General features: G+C 37.5%; 1 protein-coding gene and 1 pseudogene across 4 annotated transcripts in view; both read left to right on the forward strand.

Moving 5' to 3' along the window:
* Positions 1-27,308, forward strand: part of ADGRG7 (adhesion G protein-coupled receptor G7) — an 85,040-nt gene that overhangs the window by 39,103 nt on the left and 18,629 nt on the right. Inside the window, exons 1-8 of one of the 3 annotated variants that reach the window (XM_053565799.1) lie at positions 276-620; positions 825-964; positions 1,081-1,188; positions 6,383-6,546; positions 6,872-7,027; positions 12,138-12,250; positions 19,490-19,836; positions 21,130-21,226. In XM_053565799.1, the coding sequence (XP_053421774.1) occupies positions 838-964; positions 1,081-1,188; positions 6,383-6,546; positions 6,872-7,027; positions 12,138-12,250; positions 19,490-19,836; positions 21,130-21,226 (1,112 nt within the window). In that variant the 5' untranslated portion in view covers positions 276-620; positions 825-837. Of the gene's footprint in view, positions 1-275; positions 621-824; positions 965-1,080; positions 1,189-6,382; positions 6,547-6,871; positions 7,028-12,137; positions 12,251-19,489; positions 19,837-21,129; positions 21,227-27,308 lie in introns of those variants that run through there. The other 2 variants (XM_053565797.1, XM_053565798.1) reach the window with 2 other exon arrangements.
* On the forward strand, positions 9,698-11,080 carry LOC128568124 (protein SET-like; annotated as a pseudogene). The gene has a single exon (XR_008374986.1). The product of XR_008374986.1 is annotated as a protein SET-like (transcript).

Here is a 27,308-nt window from a genome sequence, read left to right on the forward strand (position 1 = left end):
ATATGCTCTATAAAGTAATCCTCACTTATTTTAAACTTTCTCGCTTTTTAATTTCACTTGTAGAAAGCGAAAAGATACTTTAGTGGCAGAAATAAACATTTGGAATACAGAACAACTGCATGCTGATGAAATCCTTTCATTTCTGGAAAAACTAGATTATTCGCTTAGATATAGAAGTTTGTTTTGTCAAGTACAGAAATTATTCAATTTTGTATAGGAAACAAGAAAAAATAAAGGTCTTAAGACGTTTCTTTGGAGAACATCAAATTGACAGGTTGCCCCTCTCCCTTCCCACCTTCCATCTAGACTATCTTTGAACTTGGCCAAAGTGGAAAAGAACATTGTGAAAACCTGCCGTGTTTCATTCACAACTGAGACAATGAGCTCTGAACTCTGCTTTTCTGTGGTTGTCTCAACTGTCACCTCAGGAACCAGCAACTTACCAGACATGCTTTGGGTGCCAATTCTCACCCTTGTAGTAACAAGTAGAAATACATGCCTGGCCAACATTGGCAACACCATCCTTCTATGTGAAGAGTGTCATGTGCATATAATAATGACTACTTCTACTGGGAAATCTGTCATTCTAGAATTCCAGCTTTCTGGCATCTATGTCCAAGGTAGCCTTGGGTGAGATTGGTCCATGAGAAAGTTATTTTTTTAAGTATTATATAAAACAAACAAAGACTCTGGCAAAGAAAAGCAATTCTTTCTAGGTGCTGGTCAATGTTATTTTGACCAAATGAGTTGTATATTTATGCCTTTTTTATACCTCTGATGTTATGACATCTCCAGCATGTTAAGGTCTATGTTATTCCACGCAGGCTTATTGAGCAAATGGAAAATTATTCCTTGTCTTTGGGCAATGAATTAGTGGTGGAACCTAATGTAGCAATACAGTCAGTTAATTTCACTTCAGAAGGCACTGTGGGGCCTGCAAGTGTTCGCTTCTCCGTGCATAAAGGTAAGCTGTTTGTCGTGTAACTTACAACAGCAAAAAGCATTCTGCTACCAATTATGAATACTGCTCTATCCATGAAAATGTAGACTTTCAAAATTCTACTTTTTCCTCTCTCATAGGAACTAGTGATTCTCTAGTTTCTGGTTCAACCTCTATCGATACAAATGTGGACAGTCTTAATCCAGATGGACAGACTGAACTTCAGATCTTGGTTAACACCAGTAAAAGTAAGTCTCAAGCTTTGTTGTGTTAAAAAGTATGGACTCAAATTCATGGAATCTGTAACAAAATCTGCTGAATGAGAAATAATGTGTAGTTAGTTGTACACTGAATAATTTGCATTTGTGTATATCTGACGTATTGTGGTAATGTCAACTCTACTCTCTATTCTAGGTAAGAGGTACAGATGATTTTTTTTTCTTCTCAAAAACCCTTTGAAGGACAGCAGAATCAAAGTTTTTAGAGCCTGAACACAAATCTGTCACTGTACAAAAATCTCCTTAACGTGGTTCTGTCTCATGCTTACACACTTAAAAAAAATCCAGTCACGCAGGCTCTGCCCATGTTTACTAGCAGTGTTATCACTCACAGGCTCACATTCAGCCTGCAGACTTGCCCTTGGAACAGTTCATGTAATTGGCACAGTCATCATTTAGTTAGTAAGATCAATTTTAGGTTATGTTTTTTATTATGATGCCTACATGGGCTCCCTATTGTCTTGCATAAGGCTGTTCAGAAATTCTTATGTATAATTTGAAATGGTTATAATTTTCAATGTCTTAAAAAAAAACAAATTAAAAACATATGCATGTATACCTTCTCTCCCTAAATAAAAAATTCAGTGCCACAAAGTGCATATCTTAGAAAGAATAAATTGATAATAGCACTGGAAAAGAAGAGAGATGTTATTTTTGGGTCTGGCATTCTGGGGAATTTTGCTTCCATTTGCTTTGGCCATATGCTTTGTGAGGGTACAGACTAAGTCATATATATATATGTGTATATATATATAGTAATATACACTACTGTTACATTTATTTATTTATTTATTTATTTTGAGGCAGTCTCACTTTGTTACCCTTGGTAGTGTGCTGTGGCTTACAGCTCACAGCAACCTCAAACTCTCGGGCTCAAGCGATCCTCTTGCCTCAGCCTCCCGAGTAGCTGGGACTATAGGTGCCTGCCACAACGCCTGGCTGTTTTTGGAGATGGGGTCTTGCTGTTGCTCAGGCTGATCTCAAACTCCTGCACTAAAGCAATCCACCTGCCTTGGCCTCCCAGAGTTCTAGGATTACAAGTGTGAGCCACCGCGCCTGGCTTGTCTTTTATATTTTAGAAAATAATGCAAGCAGCAGTTGGGTAACAACCAATAAGGTAAATAGATGTCAAATTTGGCTATCTTTGCTTCAGACCTTCATGAGAAAAGAAGACAGATGATATTTCAGCTGCACCTGAAACCCTCTCTCTTCCTTCCCATCCCTCTTCCCCAGAAAGTACATCTTCCTGAAGTTGATGTGTATGAGTTTCATGGTTGTCTTTAAAGTTTTGCTGCATGTTTGTGTATCCCATACACAAAATATCCTATTGTTGGTGACGTTTTAAACATTTACACAAATGGTATCATGCTATTTAGAACTTTTTTGTTTAACTTGACATCTCATTTGGGAGGTTTATCCATGGGTGTTGTCAAGTTTGTTGACTTTTGCAAATTCGGTTAAGTATCGTGTTATTTTCCTTTCCCATCTTGGAAGCTCAATGGTATGATGTTGTTGTTTAATTTTTCTCTCCCTTGAGTTGAGCATCTTTCAATATGTTTGTTAGACATTCAGATTCCCATACTGTAATTTGCTTATTCAAATTGTGATCATTTTTATATTGGATTGTTTGTCTTTTCCTTCCTGGTCATTAAATTCTCTATAAATTCTGAATATTAATATTTGTTTGTTATATAAATTACATACATCTTCCTTTTAGTCTGTTGCTGTCTTTTTTTATTATTATTATTGTTATTAATTGGTTCGGGTTCATCGAGGGTACAAAGAATTAGGTTGCACTGTTTGTATTTGTTAGGTAAAGTCCCTCTTATAGTTGTGTCCCATCCCCAAGAGGTGTGCCATACACTATAACCCCCCATCCTCCACCCTCCTCCCCTCTCCTCACTCCCTCGTTCCCTCTTCCCCCACCTTCAATTGATTTGAGTTTTTTCTCTTATGTGGGTATGTATTAGATGATCTTCTGGCTTCATGTTAGGATTGAGGACTTTGGATTCTTCCTTCTCCATTCTAGTGATATTTTTCTAAGAAGAATGTGTTCCAATTCTATCCAGGTTAATATAAAAGATATAAAGTATTCAGCCATTAAAAAAGATGTTGCTGTCTTTTTGAAGTGTTTTATCATACCAGAAGTTTAATTTATAGTGTAGCAATGTGCCAAATATTTCAGTCTTTTCTTCTATAGTTGGTACTTGCCTTCTTAAAAGAAGTCCTTCCCTATTCTGAAGTCATCATGATAGTCTGTTATGCTTTTTTCTGAATGTTTTTAGTGTTTGTATTTATATTTAGGTCTTTGGCATACTTGGCATTTATTTTTTGTTTGGTGAAAGGTAGAGACCCAATTTTTTATTCCATATTAATAATCAATATAGTCAAATGGGTTTAAAACACTATTAAGAGACAGAGACTCTGGACTGGAAAGGACAATTTTTTTTATATTGACAAAAAGTACTTTTTTTGTTGTTGTTGTTGAGACAGGGTCCCACCCTATGCCCCTGAGCAGAGTGCAGTGGGCGTGGTAGCTCACCACAACCTCAGACTCGGGCTGCCTCAGCCTCCGGAAACTGCTGGGATTACAGGCACTCGCCGCAGCGCTTGGCTGGGCGAGTTCCATTTTTTTCACGAGTCGGGGTTTCACTGTTGCTCAGGCGAGTGTCGAACTCCTGAGCTCAAGTGATTCTCCCTCCTCAGCCTCCTACAGTGCTGGGATTACAGGCGTGACAAAAAGTAATAATCTTTCCAAATATCTGTATTTTAATTGTTTGTTCTTCTAAAAAGACATCATTGAAATACATAAATAAAAATTTTTGGAACTAAAACGGAGAATTGGCTAAAATACTATCATAGGGAGAAATTTTAATGCAACTATCCTGGAAATTGAACATCAAGTAGACAAAAATAATGAATAAACTTGATGTTTAATTTATTGCATGTGTGTATAATTTTATTGGTAGAAAACAGATAATAAAAATTCTTTTTAAATATACATGGAGTACATAAAACTGACCATTTATTAGGCCACAAGGAAAAGCTTATACATTTTGTGAATAGAAAATTATATAGGACATAATTCCTGACCATCATGTAATAAAACTAGAAATGTACCATGAAAGAATATCCAAAATTCTATCCAATTAGAAAATTTTAGAACACTAGTTTAGAGAAGAAACTAAAGTGCAGATTAAAAATTATTTGAAAATTAATGGCAGTGAGAACACCACATATCAAAATCTGTGGGATGTGGACAAAAAAAAAGCATTTAAAGGAAAATGTATATCCTTCAATACATTTATTAGAAAAAAAATTGTTTTAAAAAACTCCATGCATTCAGCTAAAGAAGCATAAAAATAAAATAAATGTAAAGAGACTAGAAGGAAGAAATTAATAAATATAAGGGTAGAAACAAATGCAAATAGAAATTAACAAATGCTAGAATTAACAAAGCAAAGAATTGATTCCATGAAAGGACTAATGATATAAATAAGCTTCTGACAAATTTGATCAAGGGAAGGACTAGAGAAGGAAGGCGAGAAAGAGAAGAAAGAATATAAATACAGAAATATCAAGGACATATATTTAGGATTATGAAGATTTCTTTAAATTTCAAGATAATAGTAAATGTAATTGCTTCTAACAAATCTGAATATCTATGAAATTGATGATTAAAAAAATAAATAACCAAAATACTATAATACTGTAGGATTGAAGAGAGGGCAAGCAGGACTTTCATTTAAAAAAAAAATCAGGGTGGCACCTGTGGCTCAGTTGGTAAGGCGCCGGCCCGATATACCAAGGGTGGCGGGTTCAAACCCGGCCCTGGCTGAACTGCAACAAAAAAATAGCCGGGCGTTGTGGCGGGCGCCTGTAGTCCCAGCTGCTCAGGAGGCTGAGGCAAGAGAATCGCTTAAGCCCAGGAGTTGGAGGTTGCTGTGAGCTGTGTGAGGCCACGGCACTCTACCGAGGGCCATAAAGTGAAACTCTGTCTCTACAAAAAAAAAAATCAATATACTTCTATGGATTTAAATTTTACATCATCCTTTCCTTAAAAAATAAAATAAAATAAAAGACTTACTGCAAAAAAAGAATAAAAAGTTAACTTACTAAGGTGAACTTTATGATCTAGTATCCAGGAGGAGCCATTCGGTGTGGGCAGTGTGCCATGAACAAAAGCCAGCAGCCCACACCTTCCTCTCTAGGTAGAGGCAGAGACAGAATGGCAGGTAGCTGTCCCTGGCAGGTAGGACAATTGGGGACTGTTAGAGCCTTGCCTGCCTCCCTTATCACATGACTGAGTAAGCTGGTTTCATAGCGACCGTTTTCCTTATATCAATTAACAAACACAGCACAGGGAATGAATTCAGTGAAAATGTGTACTTACTGTTGTTTCTTTTGCAACTTTAAATCTGGTTGACCATTGTACAAGCGGCTAGGAGGCATCCCTCAGGTGGTGCTGTTTGACCATGCCATGGCCAAGCCCGGTACAAAACCCTCCACAGCACCCTGGTCTTCCAGGATCTTTGATGAATAGTGGACCACTTTTACCAATGTCAGGAAGAATATTTCACAGTTTTCCAGCCTTGGGAAAAGGCCGTGATTGTCATGATATTGCAGAGGCCAATAAATAGTTCAAGAGATGGTGACAAGTACCTGACTCCACAGCTCTGCTGAAGGAATCATTTGAGCCCCTGGCTCTGGGACTTACCATGATTGGTCTCTGCCCTTGGAACCGGAGACAGACCTCACAGGGCTCTCCTCTTGGCACAGCCATCCTGATATTCACCCTTTGCTGTTTCTTGCTCTGTGTTCTATCAGTGAGGGAAGCCTCATGGACTGGGCTACCTACACTCCTCACTGTGTGGAGACCTAGACGTTCACTTATTCTTGAGATCCTTGTAATACCTTCTGGAGGTGGAATAGCTAGAAATTATTGTTCTCATGTAGAAAGTAAGGACACTGAACCTTGGGGAAAAAATTGCTGTGGGTGGAACGGCCAATCATATATGTTAGTTACATATGGCAAGTTAGCTAGGGTTCAGCCAGCAAATCACTTTTTACTGTACTTTACTAGAATATGAAGCAACAATGACATGGGACTTTGTTCTCTCGGGTTCATTTATTGATTTTAATGTCTTTCCCCTACAACACACAGGTACAACCAAGGCATGTGGCTTTGTCGTGTATCAAAACAACAAGCTTTTCCAATCAAAAACATTTATAACTAAGTCAAATTTTAGTCAAAAAATTATCTCAAGCAAAACTGATGAAAATGAAGAAGTTCAGCATGCTTCTGTTGAAATGGTCTTTAGTCCAAGGGTGAGTATTTTCATGAACAGAAATAAAAATTTCAGATCACTCTTGATTACAAAAGCAGGAATAGTTTGGGTAAAATAAATCCATATAAAAGATTCTTTGAAGTATTCATTTAAATGTTCTTCTTACTCACATATTCAGTCAAACTAAATGCAAAATTAACTAATTTGCATTTTGTGTTCTTTTCCCCTTCTTTAATCTACAATAAAGAAGATATACTACTCTGCTTAGTATATGTCTAACCGATCTCTCATATGAGTCTTATTCTATTTGACTTTTTACCCAATTAAACATTAAAAAAATCTGTAATTGTCTTATCATTTCACAGTACAATCTAGAAGAATTTCAACTCCATTCCTATGCCTGTGTCTTTTGGAATTTTTCAATGAATGATTGGGACACATATGGCTGTGACAAAGTCAAGGGCCCTGATGGATTCTTGCAGTGCCACTGCAACCATACTACTAATTTTGCTGTATTAATGGTAAGGAAGTATACAATAATTTGTTCTAGGGGAGAATTTTCCTTATTCACAACTCTAGTATATGCTCATGGGGGGAAATCATGGATGTACCCTGTTTCCCCGAAAATAAGAAATCTGCCGAAAATAAGACCTACTTACAGGAAAGATAAGACGTCCCCTGAAAATAAGACCTAGCGCATCTTTGGGAGCACACCTTAAAATAGACACTGTCTTATTTTTGGGGAAACAGGGTAGTTTGATTTTCAAGTTTAATTTGATTCTTGGCTCACGTTAAGTAGAACAACAAGGAATGGAGTGATAGAACTAAAAAGGGACATGAATGTAGAATAGAGTTTTTTGCAATATCGTCATAAGAAAGAGAGGTCAGCACTACATATTTAATAATGGGAGGGAGCCCATGTGTGAAAAAGCAGCTGCCAAACTCCATCAACTAACCCGGATGTTTAAAGCAGGAGTGCCCAACCTTTTTTTTTTTTTTAATGCGCCTCACATTGAAAGATTAAGAGTTGCCTTGAGCCACACATTAAATACACAAGCACTAAAAGCAGCTGATGAGCAAAACAAAAGTCCCATGCAAACTTTTTAGATGTCTGAGGCCACAGGGAAGCAAAACAATCCTCAGAAAAATCAGCATGCAGCCCATGGGCCACAGGTTGGACACCAGTGTTCTAAAGTGTGCAGTCATAACCAGAGTGAAGCTGTGTGTATTGGAGACAGGCTTCCATACTTAGCTCTATGTGAACAGCTTACATCAGTTGCATAAAGCTTTTTCCACTGAAATCATTCAAATTACTGAGTTTTTGTTAGAAGATATAAAAGGAAGAGCTCTTGAATTCATTCAGTTTGTCCCATACTTCCTCTGTGTATTGTTTACCTCTTTGGCCTCCAGAGCCACGCTGTGCAAGTAACTGATGACACGTAGCTCTGCTGTATAGCTGTATGTGTAGCATTCAGAGGGACTCTTTTAAGAAGAGGAGCTTCTGTGTGTTCCAATTCTAGAAACCTGTTATTCTAGTGAAAACCAAAATGTCAGTTTATATGTGGTTTTGTACGCAATGGAATGAGGAGATATGCAGCGTTTCTTCCCCCTTATTAAGGAGCTATTAATGCTACAAATCATAGCTGTTTTCATTCCTCAGTAGCTATGATGTAGAGTATTTGGGAAGCCAACAGAGATCAGTAAAATATACAAGGACAGCTTGGATTATTGAATATAGAACTTTGCTTTTTAGATTTATTTTCTGAAAAAGAAACTGTAGTTTTCTTTTTAATTACCAAACCTCTTTTATTTTGATTTATTTTTTTGAGAGAGAGTCTCACTTTGTCATCTTCGGTAGAGTGTCATGGCATCATAGCTCACAGCAACCTCAAACTCTTGGGTTCAAGTGATCCTCTTGCCTCAGCCTTCCCTCCAAAGAAGCTGGGACTACAGATGCCCACCACAACACCTGGCTAGTTTTAGAGGCCGGATCTCCCTCTTCCTCAGGCTGGTCTTGAACTCCTGAGCTCCTGAGTCCACCTACCATGAGTCACCATGCCCGGCCATCTTATTTTGGTTTAAACTATTTATTTTCTAACTTACAGAGGGATCCACTTTTGCAATTAGAAGATACTAAAGATAAAACTTTAACTTTTGGGGGGTATCTTAAAATTATAGTAACATTGATCAAGTGTGTACAGCTCAGGTTGCTATGTATGTTAAATTAGATAGCCTACTTTGTCACAAAGTAAAGCTTTATTTTTTGAGGTCAGGCTTTTGACTATGTCTTCTCACTGATATCTGAGTCTGCCTCAGTGATGCCTACCCACATTTGTAATTAGTTTTGGGATTATATATATATATATATATATTTTTTTTTTTTGCAGTTTTTGTCTGGGGCTGGGTTTGAACTTGCCACCTCTGGCATATGGGACCAACGCCCTACTCCTTTAAGCCATAGGCACTGCCCTGGATTGCAATATTTTTAAAAAAGGCTAATTAGAATTATATATAAGGTAAGAGCCCATGGGCTCTGAGTAAATAAATTATTTCTATAATCCAAAAATTTATGGATTCGATGATTCCTTGTGTAGCTTCTTAGTGTACTACACACAAAAAACATGAACTTTTTTTATTACTTTTAAAATGTTTATTTTATTTTTATTCTATTTCTATAAAAACAGTATATATGCATTGCATAAAGTGTAAAATTTTACCTGCTAAACAGTAATACACTTACGTGAAAATGCTTATGAAAAATCACAATGTCAATCCTATTATTATTAATCCTATTATTTAACAAACCCCTATATATTTGTGTAGGAGAACTGGATAATAATTTAAGCAATACAAAACAGTCAATTATGGAAAAAAAATATTTCAAGAGGTAGAGTATAGTGTGGGGTAGCTGGAAGTATAGAGGAACATACGCTTTTCTTATGCTTCTATATTATTTTCATGTTTTATAAATAAGCATACATTGAATTTCTCATTTTAAAAATTGAAAAAATCAGAAAGTACAGACAAGCAAAAAGAATTCTCCATATTGTACCCACCCAGTGACCATTGCTACTACTTAACAGATTCCTAAGAGTACACACTCATATGAAATATGCTGCTCTCCAGTTTTCAAAGAGTCTTTCTGCCGAGCTAGGAGACCTGCAGTTAGGTTCTCGGAGTTTCCCAGCAGCATGGCCCCCAAACGCCAGTCTCTGCTCCTGCATCAGAAGAAGAAACCAAGACTGCCTACTGCTCCCAGACCGGAGGACACCTCAGGATCTCAGGGATTGCCAAAAAAGAAAGAAAAAGAACAGCAGGAAGCAATTGAACATATTGATGCCGTACAAAATTAAATAGACAGACTTAATGAACAGGGAGATTTTGAACGTAGAACAGAAATATAACAAACTCTACCAACTATTTTTTCAGAAGGGGTCAGAATTGATTGCCAAAAATCCCAAATTTGGGGGTAACAACATTTGTCAACCATCCACAAGTGTCCACGCTGCCTGGGGAGGAGGATGAAGAGGTACTGCATTATTTGATCAGAGTTGAAGTGACAGAATTTGAAGATATTAAACCAGGTTACAGAATAGATTTTTATGTTGAAAAAAACCCTTACTTTGAAAATAAAGTTCTCTCCAAAGAATTTCATCTGAATGAGAGTGGTGATCCATCTTCAAAGTCCACTGAAATCGAATGGAAATCTGGAAAGGATTTGACAAAATGTTCCAGTCAAACATAGAATAAAGCCAGCGGGAAGAGGCAGCGTGAGGAACCAGAGAGCTTCTGTACCTGGTTTACTGACCATTCTGATGCAGGTGCAGATGGATTAGGAGAGGCCATCAAAGATGACATTTGGCCAAATCCATTACAGTACTACTTGGTTCCTGATATGGATGATGAAGAAGGAGAAGGGGAAGAAGAGGAAGAAGATGATGATGATGAAGGTTTGGAAGATACCGATGAAGAAGGGGATAGGATGAAGGTGAAGGAGATGGAGATGATGATGAAGGGGAGGAAGGAGAGGAGGATGAAGGAGAAGATGACTAACAGAACACTGATGGATTCCAACCTTTGAAAAATTTTTCTCCAGTCCCTGGGAGCAAGTTGCAGTCTTTTTTTTTTTCCCCCTCTTGTGCTCAGTCGCCCTGTTCTTGAGGTCTCTTTTCTCTACACCATGATTCTCAACTTATTTTGGGGGGAAATACCTTGAGCAGAATACAATGGGAAAAGAATCTCTACTCGTTTCTGTTCCAAATTCATTTTTATCCCTTCTTGTCTCAACAAAAACTGTATGGAAGCAACACCACCGAGCTCTGTGGGAAAAAAGAAAAACCTGCTCCCTTCGCTCTGCTGGAAGCTGGAGGGTGCTAGGCCCCTGTGTAGTAGTGCATAGAATTCTAGCTTTTTCTCTCCTTTCTCTGTATATTGGGCTCAGAGAGTGCACTGTGTCTCTATGTGAATATGGACAGTTAGCATTTACCAACATGTATCTGTCTACTTTCTCTTTTTTAAAAAAAGAAAAAAAAAACTTTAAAAAATGGGGTGTAGAAGGTCAGCAGAGGGTGGGTTTGAGATGTTTGGGTGGGTTAAGTGGGCATTTTGACAACACGGCTTCTCCTTTGGCATGTTTAATTGTGATGTTCAACGGACATCCTTGCAGTTTAAGATGACGCTTTTAAAATAAATTCTCTCCTAATGATGACTTGAGCCCTGCCACTCAAATGGGAGAATCAGCAGAACCTGTAGGATCTTATTTGGAATCGACATTCTCTATTGTAATTTTGTTCCTGTTTATTTTTAAATTTTCTTTTTGTTTCACTGGAAAGGAAAGATGACGCTCAGTTTTAAACGTTAAACGTGTACAAGTTGCTTTGTTACAATAAACGTGTACAAGTTGCTTTGTTACAATAAAACTAAATGTGTACGCGCGCGCGCACACACACACAAAAAGAAATATGCTGCTCTATGCACATATACAAACATACTGGGATACAGATATATTACACAAAAATGAGCCCTCCTTTTTAAAAAACCTAATGGAATCATGTGAACATCTTTCCACATCTATGAAAATTATTCTTGCAGCTCCATTTTTAGTGCATACGCTTAGATGTGCTTGGGTTATATCAACAGTTACTCATAAAAATAATGAAATTGATACTTGGCTAATTTAGACCTAACTTAAACAACTTTGATTTTAGTTATTGAGGTAATGTATAAACAGCTGACCCTTGAACAACAAGGGTTTGAGCTGCATGGGTCTACTTACAGAGGAATAAATGGCCAGCCCTCTGAATGGGCGGATTCTGCGTCCACAACCAAACACAGATTGACATACAGTATCGCAGGAGGTGAAACCCATGTGTGTCCACAGGTTCCTTAGGACCAACTAGGGGACTTGAGTGTGTGCAGATTTTTGTATCTGCATATTTTCCCTAACTGCATTAGTAAGCTGCTTAGAGATAAGGGGCTAATTTATTTCATTTTTAAATATAGCAAGAGCTTTATAAAAAGAAGACATATATGATAACAATCTGGTTATTTTGACCAATGTAACTCTTCATGACTTCCATTGACATTTCAGGAATGGTTATTTTAAAACATGAGTTTTAACCTATTTTTCAGACTTTCAAAAAGAATTATCAGTATCCGGCATCACTAGATACGTTATCCAACGTTGGATGTGCACTCTCCATTTTTTGTCTGGCTTTTACAATAATATTTCAGATTGTCACCAGGTAAGAGGAGAAGGCTCTTTTCATAACATAAATTGCTGTCCTGATATAATGTACTCTCAGCATATTCTCATCAGAATACGGTCTATTTTCACTTGAAGAGAACTCAGAGATTTAGTTGAATGTGCTCATTTTACAGAGGAAGACTCCAGCCTAGAAAGGCTAAGGATTACACACGAATAAATATATAATTATGGCTCAGCGCCCATAGCACAGTGGTTACGGTGCTAGCCATATACACCAAGGGTGGTGGGTTCAAACCCGGCCTGGGCCAGCTAAACAAAAATGACAACTGCAGGGGAAAGGGAGGGGAGGAGAGTGGGGAGGCTGGGTGGAGGGAGGGTAATTGGTGGGACCACCCCTATGGTGCATCTTACAAGGATACATGTGAAACTTACTAAATGTAGAATATAAATGTCTTAAACAATAACTAAGAAAATGCCATGAAGGCCATGTTAACCAGTTTGATGCAAATATTTCAAATTGTATATAAAACCAGCACATGGTACCCCATGACTGCGTTAATGGACACAGCTATGATTTAATTAAAAAAATAAATGACAACTGCAACAAAAAGTAGCTGGGGGTGGTGGCAGGCGCTTGTAGTCCCAGCTACTTGGGAGGCTGAGGCAAGAGAATCACTTAAGCCCAAGAGTTTGAGGTTGCTGTGAGCTGTGATGCCATAGCACTCTACCAAGGGCTACATAGTGAGACTGTGTCTCCAAAAAAAAAAAAAAAATATATATATATATATATATAGATGTATGTATATATAATTACAAATTGTGGTAAGTGTCTTGAAAGAAGATTATATGCCATGTAATTATAACTTTGTCATGTAAAATTAATGTGGTCCCACAGCTCATCAATTCTATAATTCCTTAGGGGTGAATAGAACCATGCCTATTAATTTGCATTTGTGAAAGAAAGAAATGTTGGTAACCAGCAAATTTTTGAGAAAAATTTTTAAAATATATAGTGTTTGCAGGCGGCGCCTGTGGCTCAAAGGAGTAGGGCGCTGGCCCCATATGCCGGAGGGGTGAGTTCAAACCCAGCCCCGACCAAAAACTGCAAAAAAAAAAAGAAAAATATATATATATGGTGTTTGCAATGGTGAAACTTTTTTCAAAAATATATGAAGTTTTCAAGTAGTGAAAGTTTTTAAATTTCATGGTTTTTAAAAAAATCGAATTTGAATAATTACATCTAAACACATACCTCTCTTCACCTTGACTTCTTCACTCAGGATCTAATTTTGCATCCCATTTGTTACTTTTTTGTCACCTGCCACATTTTAAACAGTCTATAATCTTTTAGAAGCTTGTTCATTTATTAGTTTACTTATTTACTGTTTTCCCTCTCAACATGAAATTTTATGAGGACTCTGACCTACCCTGATTTTGTTGCTGGGATTTGTTTTGGTTTGCTTTCACCACTGTTTCCCCAGGGCTGAGCACAGTGCCTGGTCCATGGTAAAGGAATATCCCTGAGTAAATGGGTGTAGCGAGCACTTTCCTGGGTAGTTCTCTTTTCATGCTCAAGACATCTCGAGATGAACTCATCTTTCCTTCAGAGTCTCTGAAATTTTTCACAACTACACTTATGTTCTCAGATATGTAGAATCAGAGTTTTTTATTTTGAAAGTGTTGCTATTTAAAATGTTTTCTGAATGTTTTACTTTAAAAAATTGTAAACACACAGAAAAGTTGAATGAGAATGCTGAACACCCATATTCTCTTCACCTTGATTCACCAATTATTAATATTTTGCTTAATCTTTTTTTAATTTTTTTCCTGAAATTTTGAAAGTAAATTGTACACATCATGATTGCCCCCTCTAAATTCTTCAAGTATTGATCTCCTATGAGCAGGGGCATTCTCCTACATAGCATAATACCATATCTCCCTTCAGGAAATCTAACACAAGAAATTTAACATTAATGTGTGTATAATATTATGATCATGTACAGTCCATATTCAGATTTCTCCAATTGTCCCCATAATGTCCATTATAGCTATTTTTTTCTCAATTCATCTAGCTTTCACGTCTCTTTTGTTTCCTTTGGCGTAGAAGAATTCCTCTGTCTTTTTTAGGTTTCCTCTGTCTGTTCAGGTCTTTCATGACATTGAAATTTTTGAAGTGCCCAGGCCAGTTATTTTAAAGAATGTTCTACCATTTAAGATTTGCCTGAAATTTTCCTCATGATTAGATAGATGCAGGTTAACTATATTTAGTGGGAATACTACATTATTGAGATTTTTTTAGAGTAACACAACAAGAAGGGCATATCAGTTTGTCTCATTAATGGTTGTAAGTTTGAGTCCTTCTTTTAAAGTGATGTCTGCCAGATTTCCAAATTGTAATGGCTCATGTTTCTCGTCTGTCAAAAATATGGGGTGCTACTTTCAGAATGTGTGGTATCTTGTTTCTTAATAATCTTTTACTCAATTTTGGCATCCACTGATGATCCTTACTAGAACAAATTATTATACAGTGGTTGAAAAATGATGCTTTTCTAATCTATTATTCTTTTTATGTTTATCTACTAATATTCTTTTGTAAAAAGTGTACTTCCCAATGTAGTCAGAGGAAGTCCTTCACATTGTTTTGTCATGGTCAGTCTTTAAGCACTTCCTTATTTCAATCACAGCAAGATGATTGGGCTCATTTTTCACTTTCTCTGCCCTATATGGCAACTGGACATTTCTCCGAAGAGCCAGAAAGTATTTTGATTCCTCTTTCCCTTCCACATTAAATGAATCTCTTGTCATTCATTTAAAATTTTTATATTGAGTGCTTACTATATGGGGAGCTGAATATAAAACTATCAACAAGAGAGATAAGTTCCCATCTGTCATGAAATTTACATTCTCCTGGAGAAGACAGACATCATACAAATATACACACAAACAAATATATAATTACAAACTGTGGTAAGTGCCTTGAGGGAAAATGTTGTGTAATTACAAGTTTGTTGTGTACAATTACATGCTTCTCATATTTGTCTCTTCATTTGTCTTTCTACCATCGCCACAGTTACATTGACAATTATTTGGTCTCATAGGGATAAGTTGCAGTTTTTTCTAAAATTTCACTCCTTCCACTTGTCATCTGACTTTTTCCCCTTCTTTATCAACATGTTTCCTAGCACTAAAATTCCTTAGGAAATAGGAACAAAGACAAAATTTTATTGACCTTTAAATCTTAAATCATATAGGTTTCTTTGTTCATAGGCAAGTTCTTACATAATAAAAATGAAATACAGACAGTCCTTGCATTCACATTTGGATGTGACCCAAATGACAATTCAGGGACTGTCTATATTAGAAAAAAGATTAAGCAATCTTAACTTTTGATCACATCCAAAAGTTGAAAATGAACTTTGAATTTAATGATATTTTCAACTTATGATAGGTTTATCTGGACACAATCCCTTCATAAGTTGAGGAACATCTGTATAATAATTTTCTGTAAGAAGGTCCAGGTTACTTGAATATATTAATCTCTTCTTGCTGTAGGTCATAATTTATGTTAAAATTCATTTTTATTTTTATTTTTTTTAATTTTTATTTGTTTATCTATTTTTGAGACAGAGTCTCACTTTTTTGCCCTTGGTAGAGTGCTATGGCGTCACAGCTCACAGCAAACTCAAACTCTTGCTGTGCCTCAGCCTCCCAAGGGACTACAGGCACCCACCACAACACCTAGCTATTTTTCAGAGAGGGGGTCTTGCTCTTGTTCAGGCTGGTCTCGAACTCCTGAGCTCAAGAAATTTACTTGCCTTGGCCTCCCAGAGTGCTAGGATTACAGGCGTAAGCCACCATGCTCGGCTCCTTTTATGTTCAAATTCAGACAAAAATTGGTATCTAATCTTACATAAAAAGATTCTTTTGAAAAGTTGTTGCCATTCTGGTCTTTAAAACTTTCAATAGACAAAGAAATTTTGAATTGTCTGGGAAATCTCAACTGAAATATCAAGAGGATGTACTGATTTCTATTTGAATGTAAGCTTTTTTATTCAGTGTGGAACTTGAAAGACTGAGAGAGGTCACAATGGAATGTCATAAAAAAGAATATATAATGAGGCAAATAGATTTGTTCATCCAATTCTGGGTTATTAAGAATAGCAAGGTGTTTGAAGATGTTAGAACATTAAGCACAGTAATAACATGGGGAAATGGTTATCCCCCGAGGTCTCGCAGTCTGAATGGTAGTGAGCAGAGATTTTATAACTTTCCTTAGTATGGAAGTGAATGGAGAGTATACACAGAACTGTAATATGTTATTAGAGGGAATATAAGGATATATCTGCCTTTTAAACAATAAGGAAAATAATACATGTACAGAAAAGAGGATATCGTGCCTCATTTCTGAGGTCAACTTTATTAAGGGAAATATTGTGTTTTCTGCCAGTTTGAAGATACACATTTGTGGGCCAGCACAGAACATGTATACGCACCACACACACACCACACACACAGACACACACACCACACACACAGACACATACACTCTCTCTGTGTCTCTCTCATATTGCATTACTGGTGAATAAGGCAAGCCTTCCAACAAAATCAGAAGAAAAGGCTATTCTTTTAGAGCAGTGGTTCTCAACCTTCCTAATGCCGCAATGTACTTTCATTGTTAAAAAGGGGTCGCAAACCACAGGTTCAGAACCGCTGTTATAGAGAAAAGATAGGAGGTAAGTAAGAGGAGAAAAAATAAGCAATTTTAAAGAACAGTTGGTCATATACTTGAAAATTACATCTTCAAATGAAGGAACATTCCTTGGGCATATTTTATGTTAAAAGGACTGCTCAGAATATCTTGGCCATTTGACAATTAGCAAGCATTTTCCAAAATGCTTGGAACATTCATCCTTGGGAGATGCATGTGCAAACAGGATTCTGAGGAGTCTTGCAGGGAAAACACGTGAAGTTTTGTTTTATATAAGCTATTTAAAGAGATCATAATCACTACTCAAATTATAAAGAATGGCATCAATGGCAATAGGCTATGAAATAAATTAAAAATATTTGTACCTAATTTAAAATGTTCATGGAAGCTTCATTCTTTAAATGTAATGTGAGCTAAATGCTGTATCATTTGTTCTAAAATTTATTACATTGCTATGTAAAATTATTTTAAAATTACATTTGACCTTATTGTTTTAAAATTTATAAGTGAATTTTATTATTTATTATTTATTTATTTTTTTGGAGACAGAGTCTCACTGTATCACCCTTGGAAGAGGGCCATGGTGTCATAGCTCACAGCAACCTCCAATTCTTGGACTCAAGTGATTCTCTTGCCTCCAGGCTCCCAAGTAGCTGAGACCACAGGCGCTGGCCACGATGCCCAACTATGTTTAGAGATGAGGTCTAGGTCTGGCTCAGGTTGGCCTTGAAGCTGTGAGCTTAGGCAATCCACCCACGCGGGCCTCCCAGAGTGCTAGAATTGAGGTGCGAGCCACCGTCTGAGCCTATTAAGTGAATTTTAAAAATGATTTACATTTAAAAACTTGAGTCTTTCTCTACATTCAAACATGAGTTTACCTACTAGCGTGCAGTTTTCTGTTTAAATATTTTACAAAATCCTTTTAAGACCTCATATACAGATGGCCTTTGTATATGCTTGCAAATCTAGAGTAGAATTTATTATCTAGCGCTGTATTAAAAAACTGCCCTACATGTTGGTTTAAAGCAACAATTTATTATTTCTAATGATTCTGTGGCTCAACTGTCATTCTTTTACTGGTTTTCCTGGAGTCAGAGACTGTAGTCAGATGGTGGCTGGGGACTAGAGTCATTTGGAGGCTCCCCTAGGATGCTGGGGCAGGTCCATCTTTCTCACTTTCCATGTAGTCTCCGAGCATTTCTATGTGGAGTTTTTAGGAGAACGGCTGGACTCTTTACTTGGTGGTTCAAAACTCCCAAAAGCACAAGAAAGAAAGTTGCCAGGAGGGCTGTGTTATGACTTTTGTGGTTCTTAAGCACTTTTGTCTTTGTGGGACCTTTCATCCATAAATAAGATTAAAAATTATATTTTATGACTGTATTGATATAAAGATGAATATAATAATATTCTTTGACCTAAAAATTATTTTTTCCTTGTAATTTTAAAAGAAGTTGAAACATTTTTGTGGGCCATAAAAATATGGTGGGCCCTAAGCACTATTGTGTCTAATGTGTAAGTCGGCCCTGGTGACCAGGCCTTCTGTTGTGTTCTATGAGTTAAATTAAGGAACAAGCTGCACCCCCAGAGAGAACTACATGTGGTATAAATACCAGGAAGTAGGGTTCACTAGGGGCTATCTATGGAGATTAGCTATCACTTCTGTTTGGAACTGTCATTTCCAACCCCTGGGCCATGGACTTGATAGTGGCCTGTGGTCTATTTGGAACCAGACCACGCAGCATCACTGCCTGAGCTCCACCTCCTGTCCCCCTCTCCTCACTGTCCCACTCTCCATCCCCTTCTGTGAAAAAATTGTCTTCCATGAGAATGGCCCCTGGTCCCAAAAAGGTTGGGAACTAATGGATCAGAACAAAGTTTCAAGTAAAGATCCATTAACATGTTTCCTACTTATTTGTGGAAATGAGATCAGAATATGAGTTTCTAATGTAACTGGGAAAACAGACTAACCAGCTGGCCCCACTGGGCTGTAAGATGGTTTTACATGGGGTGGCAGTATTCCTTTGTTTCTTTACAATTTCACTGGAGTTTATTTTTTGCAGTTGTTCCATATTTTTTAATATTGCAAGGGTACATGTCAAAGAGTAGAGTATAAACGTCTTAACACAACAACTAAATAAGTGAGGTGAAGGCTATGTTAACAGATTTGATGTAAGAATTCCAAATTGTATATAAAATCAGCATATTGTACCCCATGAATGCGTTAATGTATATAGCTATGATTTGATAAAAAAATTAAGAGAAAAAAATGGATATAAAGATTGTATTGAGACTTAGCCTTGAAAAAAAATCTAAAATATAAGTTTATTTAATCTTGTATTTAACAAAAATTATCTTTAAATTGAAACTATGCATTAATTTCCAAGAACAAAAATGCAGTATGCAAAAGTATTCTTCTTAACTAGGAATCTGGGCAGAATTCACTCAACCAAATTATAAGATAACATTGCGCTGTATTTCTCACTTTGCATTTAAATTTCACAGCATGAAAATAAATTACTAATGTGAAAATATCTTGAAATTAAAAATGAATTTACTGTTTTGTTTCAGGAAAGTGAGAAAAACCTCAGTGACGTGGGTGTTAGTCAGTCTATGCACATCAATTTTGATTTTCAACCTCCTCTTTATGTTTGGAATTGAAAATTCCAATAAGAACTTGAAGACGAATGATGGTGACATAAACAATATTGACTTTGGTAAAAACGAAGTTGGCAGTCAAGACATCATTAACACCCCAAATCCCGCCTGCACTGCCACTGCCGCCTTCCTGCACTACTTCCTGTTAGTGACGTTTACCTGGAACGGGCTGAGCGCTGCCCAGCTCTATTTCCTTCTAGTTAGGACCATGAAGCCTCTTCCTCAACATTTCATTCTTTTCATCTCATTAATTGGATGGGGTACGTGTTTGCATCTCCACTTACTTAGGAATTTAATTTCACTGAAATCATTTAATTTAAACAAACATCTGTTGAAGGCCTAATAGCATACGGCCTTGAGGTAGAGAAGATAGAAAGTATAGTGATTACTAAGAATACTTTTTTTTTAGACAGAGCCTCAAGCTATTACCCTGGATAGAGTGCTGTAGCATCACAGCTCACAGAAACCTCAAACTCTTGGGCTTAAGTGATTCTCTTGCCTCAGCCTCCCAAGTCGATGGGACTACAGGCGCCCATCACAACGCCCAGCTATTTTTTGTTGATGATGATGTTGTTGTTGTTGTTGCTGCAGTTGTCATTATTGTTTTTAGCTGGCCCTGCTGAGTTTGAACCCACCAGCCTGCATGTATGTGGCTGCTCACTCAGCTACGGGTGCCACCTAAGAATACTTTTTGCCTATTTAGTTTATACTCTAGTGAAGGAGGTAGAGGTGATCACGACAGTTATAGTAGACACATCACGGAATAACTTAAAGATATTAATTTTCTTTAACATCTCTTTTCATTAATTTGATTTGAGATTTAGATCAGAGATAATTAACTTCAAGCTACTTCAAAAGAAATGTTTCAAGAACAACAGAGTGACTCCCTAAAACAAATTATTTGAACAATTTATTGAGTTTCCAGCAAAGGAAGAATTGTTTTAGGGATATCTAAATTTAAATGTATTCAAGTAAAGAAGGAACTATGCCATTTAAGAAAGGTAATTGTTGGCCAGGCATTGTGGCTCATGGCTAGTAATCCCATACTGTGGGAGGCCAAGCTGGATGGATTGCCTGAGCGCACAAGTTCAAGACTAGCCTTAGCAAGATTGAGACCCTGTCTCTAAAAATAGCCAGGCGTTGTGGCAGGGGCCTATAGTCCCAGCTACTTGGGAGGCTGAGGTAAGAGGAGTTTGAGGTTACTGTGAGCTATGACACCACAGTACTCTTCTAAGGGTGACAAAGTGAAGCTCTGTCTCAAAAAAAAAAAAAGAAAAAGAAAAAAAAGGCAATTGTAGTAAGAGTTACAAATAAATCAGAAATAGTTTAAGATTGATGTATAGAGCCTGACACCAAGAGGGGAAAGAGAACGCTAAGGGAAAAATGATGTTTACTGTCAACCCACATCTGTGGGACAATACATTTAGTGTATTGTCCACAGTGGAAAGACAATACATCCTGAAAAGGGTCAGATGTATAATTTACTCATGGTCTTTGACAATTAATCCCAGTCTTGAATAAGTCATTAATTCTGTTCTTCTTTATCGCATTAGGAGTCCCAGCTATAATAGTGGCTGTAACAGTGGGAGCTGTTTATGCTCAAAATAGCAAAGATTTATCATGGGAGTTAGTCTACCGGCAAGAAGCAATGTGAGTTTATATCTGTAAAAATATCTATTTCTTTGTAACTATTCAGTGATACTGACTCCCAAGTGTCACTGTACATTTCATTTTAATGTTGTCATAGTGGTGAGTATTTCAAATTCTCAAAGGACATATATTTTAAATGTGGTGGCATCATGGAAATTTCCTACATATTGTAGTAAATCCTTTTGTAAAATTAGTAATGACCTTCTGAATTTCCTTGGGTTAAATTTGTCTTCTTTCACTAAGTCCAAAAATCATGACATAATATGATCTTTGGTAACCTTGTATCTTTGTTTACTTATCTGGAAAATGAAAAATGAGAACAATAATAATAGTAATACCTGTCCCAGAGTTACTGTATAGGGTCAAGCAAGTGTGAAAACATTTAATAACTTGAAGAGCACAATCCCTATGTCTCACTCATATGAACCAATTGTAAGTTGATGTGATTATAATGAATATTGTGTGATGATTTATCACACAAAACAAATTCTTCTGGTGACTCCACTGTGAATAGCTAATTGGTAATAACCAAAGTACTTGACTCTATGGTGTTTGCTTTTTAGTGGGGAAAAGAAAGCTGAGCTGAACTGGGACTCAACTCTTCCTTTGTATTTCTGCTGTCAAACTGCTACTGTACTTTGGCTTATCTTCCCTTCTCATCTTATGAATCAAGCCATTTTCATCCATGGATTTCACCTTAAGTCCCAAGCCAACTCAAATGAAAGCAAAACTCTTAGAAATGGGCAAAGACGCCCAAGGGAAGCTGTGGGGTCACCTCTTTCCCAGGGTGACCATGCCCAACTATAGGTGAGGAGGCTTACAGCCTGGCTTGATATCAGACTCCCAGACACTATTTTCTCTCTGTTTAACTATAATATTACTAAATATCTTTTTGAGTTTTAAGATTTTAATCTCCACTAGAGATACATAAGATACAAATATCTCATGGGGGAGGTAGTTCACTTTAATCTGCATTAATTTCTTACCCTAACCCAGGCACAGGGCTAGACTCACTCCTATAAAAACTTTCAGAAGAAAAAAGCTGACTTAAATTTGATTTAAATTTATCACACTGAGTGATAAATAATCAAGAGCAGATCCTTTCTTGAGTACAGGGTTAGATGTTGGAGAAGACACTAACAGAAATTGAGAAGAGAGGAAATGATGTGTAACATAAATCTCTCCTTCTTCTTGGCCCCTGTCCCCTCACCTTCATCCTGTGTGTATGCCATTAAGGGTCACAGTTCTTCAGGATTATTGAGAATGAGGAGGTATTATTTCTGGTTTTCCTGAGTTATCTTCCCAGCAGCTGCTTCTCAAGATCGTGCTCCCAGGTCTGTGGGTTGTACCTGAAACTTCTGGTGTAGTTCCCTGTTGGATGGCTGTCTTTGCAGGGACCCAGGTATGGGCTGAGTGCAGGGCAGGCCACACTCTTTCCTGCTCTGCCCTCTGATTCTCTGCACCATCACCACATAGCCTGTTTCAGAGTTTCCTAAATGGTTGAGGCAACCATGGGAAATTTTAATGCATCAGGGTGAGGGAGAGATTTTTCAATTGTATGTTGATATGCTGGAGCTATCTTTTCTGATGTTCCATGCCAAACTCACCGTTGCATTAAACACTTCATCCATGTCTGCCCACGATGCTCTCCAGACCTCAAGTCCATAGGTACTTGTCAGCTCGGTCTCTTCCTCCATGTGATTCTTCAATCTCATTTTTAGAAATCCCGTATCTTAACTATTAAGATTGTTTCTCATATAGGATCTATTGCTCTCCTCAACAGTCTACTTCTCAAAATCTCAGTTAACAGTTCAAGAAAACAAAAAGAAGGGATGTCATAAGAATAAATCGACTACTTCTAGCTCCAAGTGGTACAAAGGACAAAGGGAATGAAATCCCCTTCTGGTGCACCTCTGATGGACATGGGTACCCCAGAGTGTACACCTGCTAGGTCCCCCCTTGGTGTGAGCAAACTGAGGGGTCTTACAGACATTTGTCCCTGTGTACACACACACACACACACCCATCCAGAGTACAAACCGTGATTACCAGAAATTGTGTTTTCTGAAGTTTAAATAACTCAAGACTCACATAGATAAGTATTTGTTTAATTGTTTCATAATTTGCAAGTCTGCTTTTATCCAATGGAGTTAAAATTTCATGTTTCCCCCTCTAAGAAATGGGTGCATTTTTCTCAGTGAAAAATTTTCTGGCCACTTGCTTAGTCTCAACAGGTAGCTCTCAGCAGGATTTCATTGAATTCTCAGGTCAGGCCCTCCTGTTTCCTCTGGGTGTGGGGTTGTGAGGCGGGAGGTAGCAGGGACTTTGTCCTCCAGTCACAGGTCAAAGTAAAGGAAGCGTGGAAGTCTTGACAATACACTTGGCTCACTCTCACCACCATTTGATTTAGAGATGGATCTGGTCTATCTGTTAGAGGCAGATGTAGCTTTTCATTTTAAATTCATTATAGACATGGCCACCATCTCAGTTTCCTCCTGGGTCACTCCGATTAGAAATATGATTTCTACATAGAAAAGCATCACAAGAAGGGAGAAGCATGAATCCTATGTACTCAATTTTGATATGAGGACAATTAATGACAATTAAGGTCATGGGGGGGGAGGAAAAGCAGAGAGAGGGAAGGAGGGAGAGGGGTGCGGCCTTGGTGTGTGCCACACCTTCTGGGGGCAAGACATGATTGCAAGAGGGACTTTACCTAACAAATGCAATCAGTATAACCTGGCTTATTGTACCCTCAATGAATCCCCAACAATAAAAAAAAAAAAAAAAAAGAAAAAGAAATATGACTTCTAGTAATTTAAATGATACAACATCCAATGCAAAAAAATTAAGAAATCCTTTGGCATGTACATGTATAATAGTGACATTTTACCTCCACGGCAATGAAGACAAGCATTAATTAAGTAAACCTGTGTCAGGGCTTCTCACATTATGACGCTGCCACTCAGCTGTCTAACAGGCATCTCCATGTCTTTTCTTTGAAATCCACTCATCTCCTGGTCTTCCTCATCTCAGTTAATGGTAACTACCCCTTCCAGGCACTGAGATTTTGGAGTCAGCTCTAAAACAGTGTCGGGCACACAGTATATACTCTGTAAATACTTACTAAATGAATAAATTAATTCTTCAACAGGAGGTGTTTACTATTATTCTGATTTCAAATGAGAAAAAAACTCCATCACAACCACCACCACTAAAAAGAAACAAACAAAAAAATAGGTTCAATGAGGTTACACAACTTCCTCAAACTCTTTAAACATCAACATTTAAGATTTTTGAAATGTCCCTCACAAGAGATTATGATATGTCAAAATAATGGAATAATATATATACCTATAAAGAATAATGGGGACTTTTAAAATATTCCAATATGGAATGATCTCCAAGATATGTTGTTAACAGAGGTATGTTTTCTATATTACCATCTGTTTAAAAGCCAAAGGAAAAATGCCTTTGCTGGTGTACACATAGCTTAAATCTGCAGGGATATACAAGAAACACTGACTGAAACCGAGTAGTTGGAGACAGATGTAGGAGGTAGTCTTGTCCCTCTGTGACCGATTTCATGTTTTTGTTTTTTTTTGATAATTTATTATAATATATATATATTTTTTATTGTTGGGGATTCATTGAGGGTACAATAAGCCAGGTTACACTGATTGCAAATGTTAGGTAAAGTCCCTCTTGCAATCATGTCTTGCCCCCATAAAGTGTGACACACACCAAGGCTCCACCCCCCACCCTCCGTCCCTCTTTCTGCTTCCCCCACCATAACCATAATTGTCATTAATTGTCCTCATATCAAAATTGAGTACATAGGATTCATGCTTCTCCATTCTTGTGATGCTTTACTAAGAATAATGTCTTCCACGTCCATCCAGGTTAATACGAAGGATGTGAAGTCTCCATTTTTTTTAATGGCTGAATAGTATTCCATGGTATACATATACCACAGCTTGTTAATCATTTCCTGGGTTGGTGGGCATTTAGGCTGTTTCCACATTTTGGCGATTGTAAATTGAGCTGCAATAAACAGTCTAGTACAAGTGTCCTTACGATAAAAGGATTTCTTTCCTTCTGGGTAGATGCCCAGTAATGGGATTGCAGGATCAAATGGGAGGTCTAGCTTGAGTGCTTTGAGGTTTCTCCATACTTCCTTCCAGGAAGGTTGTACTAGTTTGCAGTCCCACCAGCAGTGTAAAAGTGTTCCCTTCTCTCCACATCCACGCCAGCATCTGCAGTTTTGAGATTTTGTGATGTGGGCCATTCTCACTGGGGTTAGATGATATCTCAGGGTTGTTTTGATTTGCATTTCTCTAATAGATAGAGATGATGAACATTTTTTCATGTGTTTGTTAGCCATTTGTCTGTCGTCTTTAGAGAAAGTTCTATTCATGTCTCTTGCCCATTGATATAAGGGATTGTTGGCTTTTTTCATGTGGGTTAATTTGAGTTCTCTATAGATCCTAGTTATCAAGCTTTTGTCTGATTGAAAATATGCAAATATCCTTTCCCATTGTGTAGGTTGTCTCTTTGCTTTGGTTATTGTCTCCTTAGCTGTACAGAAGCTTTTCAGTTTAATGAAGTACCATTTGTTTATTTTTGTTGTTGTTGTAATTGCCAAGGCAGTCTTCTTCATGAAGTCTTTCCCCAGGCCAATATCTTCCAGTGTTTTTCCTATGCTTTCTTGGAGGATTTTTATTGTTTCATGCCTTATGTTTAAGTCCTTTATCCATCTCGAATCAATTTTTGTGAGTGGGGAAAGGTGTGGGTCCAGTTTCAGTCTTTTACATGTAGACATCCAGTTCTCCCAACACCATTTATTGAATAGGGAGTCTTTCCCCCAAGGTATGCTCTTGTTTGGTTTATCAAAGATTAGGTGGTTGTAAGATGTTAGTTTCATTTCTTGGTTTTCAATTCGATTCCAAGTGTCTATGTCTCTGTTTTTGTGCCAGTACCATGCTGTCTTGAGCACTATGGCTTTGTACTACAGACTAAAATCTGGTATGCTGATGCCCCCAGCTTTATTTTTGTTACAGAGAACTGCCTTAGCTATACGGGGTTTTTTCCGGTTCCATACAAAACGCAGAATCATTTTTTCCAAATCTTGAAAGTACGATGTAGGTACTTTGATAGGAATGGCATTGAATAGGTAGATTGCTTTGGGAAGTATAAACATTTTAACAATGTTGATTCTTCCCATCCACGAGCATGGTATGTTCTTCCATTTGTTAATATCCTCTGCTATTTCCTTCTGAGGAGTTCATAGTTTTCTTTATAGAGGTCCTTCACCTCCTTCATTAGGTATATTCCTAGGTATTTCATTTTCTTTGAGACTATGGTGAAGGGAGTTGTGTCCTTAATTAGCTTCTCATCTTGCCTGTTATTGGTGTATACAAAGGCTACTGACTTGTGGACATTGATTTTATATCCTGAAACATTACTGTATTTTTTTTTTTTTTTTTTTCTTTTTTTTTTTATTGTTGGGGATTCATTGAGGGTACAATAAGCCAGTTACACTGATTGCAATTGCTAGGTAAAGTCCCTCTTGCAATCATGTCCTGCCCCCATAAAGTGTGACACACACTAAGGCCCCACCCCACTCCCTCCCTCTCTCTTTCTGCTTCCCCCCCCATAACCTTAAATGTCATTAATTGTCCTCATATCAAGATTGAGTACATAGGATTCATGCTTCTCCATTCTTGTGATGCTTTACTAAGAATAATGTCTTCCACTTCCATCCAGGTTAATACGAAGGATGTAAAGTCTCCATTTTTTTTAATGGCTGAATAGTATTCCATGGTATACATATACCACAGCTTGTTAATCCATTCCTGGGTTGGTGGGCATTTAGGCTGTTTCCACATTTTGGCGATTGTAAATTGAGCTGCAATAAACAGTCTAGTACAAGTGTCCTTATGATAAAAGGATTTTTTTCCTTCTGGGTAGATGCCCAGTAATGGGATTGCAGGATCGAATGGGAGGTCTAGGTTGAGTGCTTTGAGGTTTCTCCATACTTCCTTCCAGAAAGGTTGTACTAGTTTGCAGTCCCACCAGCAGT

Source organism: Nycticebus coucang, chromosome 16 (assembly GCF_027406575.1).
Source record: "Nycticebus coucang isolate mNycCou1 chromosome 16, mNycCou1.pri, whole genome shotgun sequence".
In the NCBI taxonomy this organism is placed as follows: Eukaryota; Metazoa; Chordata; class Mammalia; order Primates; family Lorisidae; genus Nycticebus; species Nycticebus coucang.